Consider the following 12237-nt stretch of genomic DNA (forward strand, 5'->3'; position numbering starts at 1 on the left):
AAAAACAGTATAAAACTTCCTCAAAAAGTTAAAAATAGAACTACCTTATGATCTGACAGTTGCATTTCTAGGTCTTTACACAAAGAATACAAAAATACAGATATGAAGGGGTACATCACCCCAATGTTTATAGAAGCATTATCAACTATAGCCAAATTATGGCAAGAGCCCAATTATCCATTGACTGATAAATGGATAAAGAAGATGTGGTATATTCATACAATGAAATACAGCCATCAAAAAGAATGAAATCTTGCCTTTGCAACAATGTGGATGGAGCTAGAGTGTATTATGCTAAGCGAAATAAGTCAATGAGAGAAAGACAAATATCGTATGATTTCACTCATATGTGGGATTTAGGAAACAAAACAGTTGAACCCATGGGAAGAGGGGAAAAGGAGAGAGGGAAGCAAACCATAAAAGACTCTCAATAATAGAGAACAAACTGAAGGTTGATGGAGGGAGGTGGGATAAATGGGTTATGGGTATTAAGTAGGACACTTGTTATGATGAACACTGGGTGTTATATGGAAGTGATGACTCACTAAATTCTACTCCTGAAACCAATATTACATTACATATTAACTAGAACTTAAATAAAAATTTGGAAGAAGAAAATAAAAAGTAAAAGTTGAGGGGTGACTAGGTGGCTCAGTCGGTTAAGCATCCGACTTCAGCTCAGGTCATGATCTCATAGTTTGTGAGTTTGAGCCCGCATCGGGCTCTGTGCTGACAGTTCGGAGCCTAGAGCCTGCTTGGATTCTGTGTCTCCCTCTCTCTCTGCCCCTCTCCCACTTGCACTCTGTGTCTTTCTCTCAAAAAAATAATAAACATTAAGAAATTAAAAAAAATAAAATAAAAGTTGAGAGGAGAAAGAGAGAAAAAAATTAGTATTAGTTTACCTAATTAGGGAAAAAGAAATCACAAATACACACTATGAGAAATGATAGTGGAGAAATAACAATATATGTCGAGGAAATTAAATGAATCATAGGAGATCACTTTGCTCAAAACTTCATAAATATATTTTTCTTTTTTCAAAATTTCACAAATCTATATTTCCTTGAGAAAATGGATGATTTTTATGAAAATTACAAGGATTCATATATCTATATCTATGTATTGATAGACATATCAACATAAATACATATATAATCTAAAGAGAGAAAATATGATGAAAGAAATAGAGAAAGATGACAATGAGATTGCTTTCAAATTATGCACCATACCCAAATAAATTCACCGGAAAATGCTACAAAACCTTCAAGCACCAAATAACACCAAAACTATGCCAATTATTCCAGATGTATTTATTCTGTGAGGGGGAGGAATACTTTGAAGGTGAGCAAGTGCATTACATATTTACAGTGTTGAAAATATTCTGAGAGCTGACCAGATCATCCTGTGGAGGAGTAATCAGAAATATGTAGGAATGTATGAATCTATTCCACAGTAAAGGAAGTGCCACATTTTTTTCATGTCCAATGTACCCAGAGGATTTCTGTTCAGTGTGAGTTTTTTCATCCATAGTGAGATCTGACTTCTGGGAAGACCTTCCCACAATCAGTACTTATATGAGGTTTCTCTCCTATGTTGGTTCTGATGTCCAGTGAAGTGTATGTGCTGGCAGAACACCTTCCCACAGTCACTGCAGTTGGAGGGTTTCTCTGCTGTGTGTGTTCTCTGATATGCGATCATCTGTGAATTTTGGGAAAAGGCCATACCATATTCAGCAGATTCAGTGGGTTTCTCCCTAGTATGAGTTCTTTGATGTACAGCTAGTGGAGACGTCTCACATAAGGCCTTTCCAGATTCATTACATTCATATGGTTTCTCTCCAGCATGAGCTCTCTGATGTATAATGAGATGTGACTTCAGGGAAAATGCCCTTCCACACTCAGTACACTCATAGGGTTTCTCCCCTGTATGAATTCTCTGATGAATAATGAGGGGTGATTTCTGGGAGAAGGTTTTGCCACAGTCACTACACTCATAGGGTTTCTCCCCTGTATGAATTCTCTGGTGTATAATAAGAGGTGATTTCTGAGAGAAGGCTCTTCCACACACTGTACATATATAAGGTTTCTCTCCAGTGTGAAGCCTTTGATGTCCAGTAAGGTGGGACTTTTGGGAAAAGGCTTTTCCACAGTCATTACACACATAAGGTTTCTCTCCTGTATGAATTCTTTGATGCCCTATGAGGTGGGACTGCTGGCAAAAGGTTTTTCCACATTCAGTACACTTATAGGGTTTCTCTCCAGTATGTGTTCTATAATGGATGATGAGTTGTGTTTTCCGAGGGAAGGTCTTCCCACATTCAGTACATTCATAGGGTCTCTCCCCAGTATGAGTTATCTGGTGTATAAAAAGGTGAGACTTCTCACAGAAGGCTTTCCCACATTCACTACATTCAAAGGGCTTCTCTCTAGTGTGAACTCGCTGATGTATAATGAGATGTGACTTCTGAGAGAAGGCTTTTTGACACTCAGAACATTCATAGGGTTTCTCTCCAGTGTGGACTCTTTGATGAACAATGAAGGGTGACTTCTGGGAGAAGGCCCTCCCACACTTAGTACACTCATAGGGCTTCTCCCCAGTATGAATCCTCTGATGCACAATGAGGTGTGATTTCTCACTGAAGGCTTTTCCACAATCTCCACATACATACGGTTTTTCTCCAGTATGAATTCTTTGATGTATAATAAGTTGTGACTTCTTAATAAAGCCTTTCCCACACTCACCACAAACATTGGGTTTCTTACCAGCTTGACCTTTTTTATACTGAATATGGACTTGTTTATGACTGAGAAATTTTTCACATTGACCATGTCCACAAGGTTTCATGCCAGTGTAAATTTTCTCAGGTACAGAACAGGAATCACTAAAGCTAGGTGGGCTCCTGCATCCAAATCTCTCAATGGGGTTCTTTCTTGTATGGCTCCTATTACATATCAGTGAGTCTAAATTAGATTCCAAGTTCTTTTCACATAAATCAAAATTATGGAGTTTTTTACTTGAAGGATCAAGGTTTATGCACCCACCAAAACTGTTTCCAAGTGTGTTATATTTGGGGCCTTTCTCCTTGGTCAATGTTTCATGGTTAATGACTGTGACTTGCTTCAAAACTCTGTCTTGGTTTCCCTGATATTTATGTGTCTGACCATCAATACGCCAAACTTTTAAAAGGTAGTACAATGAATTATCCTTTGGGGCTTTTTCCAATATCTCTTTTTGAAATGAAAGTTCTTCAGAAATGATCTGCTGGGAAGAGTCAAGGCTTTTCTCCCTGTCTGAAAGAAGAAAAAGATAAAATCAAATAGAAACCAAAAATAAAACAGCAATGAACAGAAGTGCTAAGAAGGTGCTCATGTGGGATGGATGTTATAAAGAAGGCCTGGTGAATTTTAAAGAATAAAAGATGTCATTGATGTCAGAGAAGAAGAAAATACCCTCCCAGCCATCTATCCAATTCTCACTTACCTGAGTGGATCCACCTTGACAACTCACTCTTCATGGTCCATGGGTCCTCTTCATGTTCCAACTTGAAGATTATACCTGGACTTATACCTGAACACCCTGTTAAGGGAAAATTATTCAGAAATTCATAAAGAGAAGAAGCTATCTCAGGGGCCTCCCAGGAAAGATGGATCCTTAACTCACAAAAATAAATTCCAGATATAACAAAAATATAAACATAAAAAAACTATAAAGACCCTATTAATGGAAAATCATAAAGGTCATGGTCTTGACAGTTTGAAGAGTGGGGAGGACTTGATTCATTGTTATACAGAGAATTTGCCCTTACCCACAGAGACCAGATGGCTGTAGATCTCCAGCATCACATCTCTGTGTAGGATCTTCTGAGCAGGGTCCAGACGCTGCCACTCCTCCTGGGTGAAGTCCACAGCCACATCTTCATAGGTCACTAGTTCCTATAACAGCACATTATGTACAATCTGCTCATTCTGATCATTTTTACCACAGCAACACCTGTAGGATAACTACTTATCATTTTGTGTAGCATACTTAATGAGAAAAACTTTGTAAGTTCTGCCATTAGCAAGAATAGTTGGTGGAACAGAATAAAGAGTCTAAAACTAGATGTGCAATGGAATATTACTCAGCCACCAAAAAGAATGAAATCTTGGAGCACCCTGGGTGGCTCAGTCAGTGAAGCATCCGACTCTTGATTTCGGCTCAGGTCATGATCTCACAGTTCATGAGATTGAGCCTCGCTTTGGGCTCTGCATTGACAGCATGGAGCCTGCTTGGGGTTCTCTCTCTCCTTCTCTCTCTACCCCTCGCCTGCTCTCTCTCTATCTCTCGCTTTCTCTCTGTCAAAATAAATAAATAAACATTAAAAGAGAATGAAATCTTGCCATTTCAACAACATGGATGGAGCTACAACGTGTTATGCTAAGCAAAATAAGTCAGTCAGAGAAAGACAAATACCATATGATTTGACTCATACGTGGAATTTAGGAAACAAGACAGATGAACATATAGGAAAGGAAAAAATGAGAACAGAGGGAAACAAACCACAAGAGACTCTTAACAATAGAGAAAAAACTGAGGGCTGATGGAGGGAAGTGGTTGGGAGAAGGGTTAGATAGGTGATGGGTATTAAGGAGGGCACTTGTTGTAATGAGCACTGGGTGTTGTGTGTAAGTGACGAATCACTGAATTCTACTCCTGAAACCAATATTGCACTCTATGTTAACTATAACTTAAATTTAAAAAAAAGAAAAAAGAAAAAAAAATAAACAAATGAATTTTGAAAGTAAATAAATGCAGAAAAGACAGATTGTTCAAAACTGGGTAGTTATCAGAAAAATGTAAAGTTAGACTCCTTATTTCATACTATACTCAAAAATAAATTTGAGATATAACAAAAATTTAAACAAAGAAAATCAGAAGACATAAAAATAAAGACAGGAGAGATTCTAAAAATAATTTTAAAGTGGAGAAAACTCTTCTAAGTAGGCATGCTACAAGACCCAGATGTCACAAAGGAAAATACTGATAAATTTGATTACTTTATGTATTTCATAGCAAAATATACCATAAACAAATTCAAAGGACAAGCAACTACCTGAGGAGTATATATATGCACAACACATAAGATGGACAAAGAACAAATTTGCTCAATTTATAGAGCTCCTACAAAGCAAAAAGAAAATGACTAACAACTTAACCTTTTAAAAAATAATCAAAGGACATTACTGTCAATTCAGAGAAAATAAAATGCAAATGGCTTCTAAACATGTAAAATGGTGTTCAACTTCATTCACATGAAGAGAAATGCAAATTAAATCAAAATATCATGTTTTTCTTACATAATATCAAAGTTTAGAGTTTGATAAGTCACTAAGATGGTGAAGATGTAAAAAAAAAAGTAGCACTCAAATTGCGAGTATACACTGGTACAATATATTTTGAGGGCAATTAACTTACAATAATTTAACAATATCCATCAAAATCTTATTTTTAATATAATTGATTGTCAAATTGGTTTCCATACAACATCCAGTGCTCATCCCAACAGGTGCCCTCCTCAATGCCCATCACCCACTTTCCCCTCTCCCCAACCCCCTATCAACCCTCAGTTTGTTCTCAGTATTTAAGAGTCTCTTATGGTTTGCCTCCTTCCGTCTATGTAACTTTTCCCCCCTTCCCCTCCCCCCTGGTCTTCTGTTAAGTTTCTCAGGATCCACATATGAGTGAAAACATGATATCTGTCTTTCTCTGCCTGACTTATTTCACTTAGCATAACACTCTCCAGTTCCATCCACGTTGCTACAAAAGGCCAGATTTCATTCTTTCTCATTGCCAAGTAGTATTCCATTGTATATATAAATCACATCTTCTTTATCCATTCATCAGTTGATGGACATTTAGGCTTTTTCCACAATTTGGCTATTGTTGAGAGTGCTGCTATAAACATTGGGGTACAAGTGCCCCTGTGCATCAGTACTCCTGTATCCCTTGGGTAAATTCCTAGCAGTGCTATTGCTGGGTCATAGGGTAGATCTACTTTTAATTTTTTGAGGAACCTCCACACTGTTTTCCAGAGTGGCTGCACCAGTTTGCATTCCCACCAACAGTACAAGAGGGTTCCTGTTTCTCCACATCCTCTCTAGCATCTATAGTCATCTGACCAGCAATTCCATTTCTAGAAATTATTCAACACATATATGTAAGCAAAAGAACATGTGTGATGTTACTTCACTACAGTACTATTTATAATAGCAAAATAATGCAGACAACTTTATGGGGGATTGGATGAATTGTGCTTCAATCTGCATAAGAGAATTCCATATACAACCATAAAAAGCAACAAGGATCGCTATGCAAAAGTCTCTAAGATATATTGTTAAGTGAAAAAAACATCCATCTATTCAGCAAGCAGTTGAGATCCCACTGAATACCAGGCATTTTTCTAGGAACTGGGGATACAGCAAAAAAGAAACCTGACAAAAATATCTTTCTTCAAGTATCTCATATTCTAGTGAGAGAAGACAGCCAACAAGGCTGAGTGAGAAAATGACATATAGCCAAAAAAAAGTTTTTAATGTGTACTTCAAAATTTGTATCACTCATATACAAAAAGCTCTTAGAAATCAATGAGCAAAAGACAAAGACAGAAAAGGGAGTTTTACAGAGAAATTTTTAAATGGCAAATAAAATGTGAAAAAATGCCATATTTCATTTAATGATTAATGAAAAGCAAATGAAAATAAGATACAATGCTCAACCATAAAAATAGTAAGAATGAAAACCACTGAAGCTATCTGGTAGTAAGAGAAGTATTTGGAAATGGGCCTTTTTATAAGTGATTTGAAGCCACATGTAGAAGCTTATTACATAATATCAAAATGCAATTTGAAAAATACCCTTTAAATTTTAAACATGCTTGCTCTGTAACCTAGCACTCTCATGTCCAAGAATTTGGTCTATATAAATATTTGAGAAATATACAAAAATATGTTGATAAGGTTGTTCCCTTATTTGTGACTTCACTACTTTAGAGTATTGGTGAGACTATGTACTACCCATGCCTCAGCTTTTTTTCTCTGAAGAATGGGGATAAATAATAGTATCTAACACAAAGTAATTCCATTATGTTTTATTATAATGGTGTCAGGCACACAGTAGGCATTCAATAAACGGTAGCTGTGATTATTCTTATTCTTTTAAAAAAATTTTTTTAATGTTTATTTTTGTGTGAGAGAGAGACCCATTTTGAGTGCAAGCGGGAGAGGGGCAGAGGAGAGGGAGCCGCAGAATCTGAAGCAGGCTCTAGGCTCTGAGCTGTCAGGATAGAGCCCAACATGGGGCTCAAAGTCACGCCCGCAAGATCATAACCTGAGCCAAAGTAGGATGCTTCATGGACTGAACCACCCAGGCGTCCCTATTCTTATTCTTATTTCCATTAGACATCAAAGAAAAAAAAAACAGAAACAATAAAAGAATCCACAACAAGGGGCTGGTATCCTGCAAACATTAAAAGAACAATAAAAAGATACTATGAACAAAGTGCCTGGGTGGCTCAGTCAGTTGAGTGCCAGACTCTTGATTTCAGCTCAGGCCATGATCTCTGGGCTCATGACATCAAGCCTTGCATCGGGCTGTGTGCTGACAGCACAGAGCCTACCTGTGATTATCTCTTTCTCCCTCTCTCTTTCTGCCCCTCCCCTGCTCACGCTTGCACACGTGCTTTCTCCCTCTCTCAAAATAAATAAATAAACATTTAAAAAGATACTATGAACAATTTTATTTATAAATAAAGTTTATTTACAATGCAGATTGCAGGACAGCAGGGTATGGTACGCATGCCAAATCTGGCCCACAAGCATAGGATGGTTTTTACACTTTTAACTGTTGAAGAAAAAAGTGAAAGGAGAATATTTTGTGGCATGTGAACATTGTATGAAATTCATTTTTCAGTGTCCATAAATAAAATTTTATTGGATTACAGCCATGTTCATTGGTTTACATATTGTCTACAGCTGTTTTCAACCTACAAAAGCAGAACTGAGTAGTTGCAACAGAGACCATATGGCCTACAAAAGCTTAAGTATTTCTATCTGGCCCTCTACAGAAAAAGTTTGCTGACCTCTAACTTAGACAAACTGGACAAATTACTTGGAAATCACAAGTTAACAAACCCAACATACATAGAAATAGAAAAGCTGGATGGTATTGTATCTTTTAAATAGATCAAATTCATAATTAAAAACTTAACCACAAATAAAACTTCACACCCTGATGACTTCACTGGAGAATTCTTCCTAATTTTTAAGAAGGAAATAATACTAGGGTGCCTGGGCGGCTGAGTCGGTTAGGCATCTGACTCTTGGTTTTGGCTCAGGTCATAATCTAATGGTTAGTGCGTTCGAGCCCCATATTGGGCTGTTGGCGTGGAGCCTGCTTGGGATTCTTTCTCTGCCCCTCCCCCAGTTGCTCTCTCTCTCAAAATAAATAAATAAACTTAAAAAAATAAAAAGAAGGAAATAATACTAATTTTACCCAAACTCTTTCAAAGAATACTTCCCAACTTGTTAAATAAAGCCAACATAACTGTGATGCCAAAACATGATAAGCACAATACAAAAAAAACACAACCATGTCTCATGAACATAGGAGTAAAAATTCTCAACAAAATATTAATAAAAGACTGACTCGATGATGATGATGATGATGATGATGACAGGAATGGTTGGAGATTAACCACAGATAAAACAAGATTGGCCACTGGTTGATAATATTTGCAGCTGGGTGATAAGTACAAAGGGGTTCACAAAAATCAGCTTTTGTGTATGTTCAAAACTGAAACTTTCCATAATAAAATATGTAAAGTTTGGATTTATTGGAAATGTTTTATCAATACACTTTTTTAAAGTTACAGAAGATACAGTTTGTGTAGTAAAAAACACATGAAAATAATAAAATCACTCACACACATTTACATATATACATCTACACACATAGGGATTATATGTATAAAGAGTGTAAAGATCATCCCCAAACTACATAATACTAGTTATGCCAGGGAAGAAGGCAAAAATTAGATTTCAGACATATTTCCCTTTCTTCCTAAATTTTACTTTGCAATATTATGTACATTCTTTGCACCATGTATATACTACCCTTGCAAAGAAAGGATAAAAAGGCATAAAATGGAAGAGTAGAGAAGGAACTGGCCTTGAGTTGGGGCATGATCCCACAAACTATGAGATGACAGTGAAGGAGCCATGGAAAACCAGGCTCCAAGCCTCTGCCAGAAAATTTTAACTAAAAATAGCCTCTTTGAAACAACTATTGATGATACCACACTGTGCTGAAAACGGCTGGTCTTTAGGAAAACTCAACAATAACATTTCTTAAGCTAAAGTCTCAGAAATCTTGACTTGAGGAGATGGATTGATGAACTGCTTTATCTTGATGGGGAATGCAAATCATCTAAAGCATCCTGTTTGCCATTTTCACTGTGGCTGCCAGGAAGCTTGAAGATAAAATGTTTATCTCATTTTATATCAAATATGGCCAGATATCTTCACGTAACTTCACCTGCCTCTTAATCTTCTATTCTGTCTATATTTCTCTAATTCATGTGTTCAATGTATTGTCCTTTTTCATTTTATTGTGGGAAAACCAAGTGGGAAACAAACAACCTACCTGGGACTCCATCATTTTCTGTTTCTCTTTGGAAACCAATTGGGGGTGGGGTGGGGGTACAGAAGAGTCTTCAGAGACCAGGCTGTATTAATCACTCTTCAGTGGCTGAATATAAAATGAATTAGTTGTTAATTCATTGGTAATTGTCTTTGTCATTTGACCAGCAATGCCACTTCTAGAACTTTTTCCTAAGGTAATAATCATGGATGTGTGCAGAGACTTAACTGAAGGAAATTTCATCACAGATTTGTCTTTAACACCATAATTTTGAAAATAATCAAAATGCCTAATCACTGAGGACTGAGAAAATAAGTTATGGAACCTCCAAGAGATGAAAAGGCAGGTGACCATTTAAAGTAACACTAGAGACAATTAAGAGGTTCACGAGATACAGAAACCAAATGTAAAGTATGGACCTTGTCTGGACCTTAATTTAAAAAGACAAAAAAATCTTTGAGATACTCATTAAATTTTGAGTCCTGACTAGATATTTGATGATATTAAGAAATTTAACCAATGATGATCGGAAGTTATTACTGTTATTTTATATTGAATATATAAAATTCAAGTATTGACCTTGAAGTCTTTATCTTTTGTATGAAATGATATATCTGGGCTTTGTTTCAAAATAATAACAACTATATATATAAAGATTAATTGAGCTATACATTTAATATTTGTGCATTTTATGTTATCAATAACAAAAACAATCTGGAAGAGAGAAATAAATGGGTGGTCTAGATTAGGGGTTGGCAAACTTTCTCTGTAAAGAGACAGACAGTAAATATTTCAGATTTGTGAAGCCTATGGTCTTTGTTGCAATTATTCAGTGATTGAAAGCAGCTATAGACAATGCATAAGCCAATTCTGTTTACTGGCTGTGTTCCAATAAAACATCACTTATGGACACTATAATTTGAATTTTATATCATTTTCATATGTCACAAAATATTCTTCTGATTTTTTTCCAAACATTAAAAAATGTGAAAACCATTCATGGCTTACAGCTGTATAAAAACAGCAGCAGGCCATATTTGGCCCACTGCCTAGAGTTTTCCATCCCCTGGTCTAGGTGAAACAACAGTGGTCATGAGTTGATGATTGATGATACTGGGTGATGTGCATAATGGGGTTTATTATATAATTCCCTCTATTTTGCTGAATGTTTGAAAATCTCCATAGAAATATACTTAATAGTATATGGAAATAAAGTTAATAGCATGGAAATACACCTGCAAAATGAAGAAGAGGCAGACCACAAGATCACACTCCCAATTGTTTAATAACAACAAACATCTGTTCCCAAAGATATCACAGTGGTTTGTGGCCATCCAAAGTTCAACCCCACCTGACAAAATCTTATTTGTTGGTATCTAATTTCTTTCATTGGATTTTCTTGGGTATCACATGAGTAGAACTGACCTTGAATTCATGGAAGATCCATGAAATATATACAAGATCAGTGCTACAAAACAATAATGAATAGATAATAATCGGGTATTAACTCACTTAAATATCATCCCAAGCCTCAAAGGATAGACCCTGCTATTATCCTCATTTCACAGTGAAGAAACTGAGGCCTAAAGAGGTTTAGTGACTTATTCATGATCACACAGCCAGTGACTAGAGGGTGAAGTGGTGGGAAAACAAAAAGCAGAGAACTCCTCCTTAGCTGTCATGGCACCAAAGTTTTCAGAGATGCGACTCTGCTTCTGAATGCCCTAGAAATTAATTCTCCTCCTAAATTACAGAAGGCATTGTCTGGTTGTTAACTTGAGAATAACAAAACTCTAAATTTACATTGTGCTTTACAGCTCAAAGTTAACTTAAAACCTTAATATTCAAAGCCACAACACGGAAGAGAGAAGCCAAAAATCAATGAAATATTTGCAAAACACATATCACTGATAAAGGAGTAGTATCAGAATATATAAAAACAAGTTCCACAAATCAATAAGGAAAAGGCAGACATTCAATAGAAAAAGGAGCAAAAGATCTGAACAGGTGCCTTACAAAAGAGGATCTAAGATATCAAAAATATATGAAAAAGCAGTCATCAGGGAAATACAAATTAAAGGCCCAATGTATGACTCCTCCATTGGAATGTTGATACCACAAGGGCAGGAATTTTTGTTTATTCTTGGATGTACTATCCATCTCAAAGAGCCACCCATCATGGACCTCACAGAATCTCAACATTGACCCTACACATTCTAATTCCTGTCTCCATGGACCCTCATCATTCACCCTAAAGACCACCCCATTGCTCACCCCAGATCCCCCATCATTCACCCAACAGACTCTCCATCACTCGTCCCACAAACCCCTTTCACTCACTCCCTTGAAACCCTACCACTCACCCTACAGACACTTTTGCTCATTGCACAGACTCCCCTATCGCCTCCATAAACCCCTCATCGAATATCCCACACAGTCTTACAGACTCCCCTCCCTATCACTGTTTTCCACATCATTCAGTCCAAAGAACCCCCTCATTAGTCCTTCCACATGTCCCCATCACTGACCACACAGACCCGCATCACTTAACGGGGCCCCTCA

The 12237-nt window shown here is 36.8% G+C and overlaps 1 protein-coding gene across 1 annotated transcript; it reads right to left on the reverse strand.

The window, feature by feature from the left end:
- Nucleotides 1-1295: 1295 nt before the first annotated feature.
- ZNF630 (zinc finger protein 630) lies at nt 1296-10335 on the reverse strand. The gene is made up of 4 exons (XM_030306010.1): nt 9679-10335; nt 3806-3932; nt 3481-3576; nt 1296-3290 (listed from the first exon to the last, which is right to left on the reverse strand). The coding sequence occupies exons 1-4, from the start codon at nt 9691-9693 to the stop codon at nt 1564-1566; spliced, it is 1965 nt and encodes a 654-aa protein (XP_030161870.1). The 5' UTR covers nt 9694-10335; the 3' UTR covers nt 1296-1563.
- Between the last annotated feature and the right edge of the window lie 1902 nt (nt 10336-12237).

The sequence above is a fragment of the Lynx canadensis genome, chromosome X (genome assembly GCF_007474595.2).
Source record: "Lynx canadensis isolate LIC74 chromosome X, mLynCan4.pri.v2, whole genome shotgun sequence".
Classification (NCBI taxonomy): Eukaryota; Metazoa; Chordata; class Mammalia; order Carnivora; family Felidae; genus Lynx; species Lynx canadensis.

Coding starts and splice junctions, on each gene's coding strand:
- ZNF630 (XM_030306010.1), bottom strand. Junction 3,577..3,805: donor CAGCCATCTGGTCTCTGTGG/GTAAGGGCAAAT, acceptor TTCCCTTAACAG/GGTGTTCAGGTATAAGTCCA. Junction 3,291..3,480: donor GTCAAGGTGGATCCACTCAG/GTAAGTGAGAAT, acceptor TTCTTCTTTCAG/ACAGGGAGAAAAGCCTTGAC.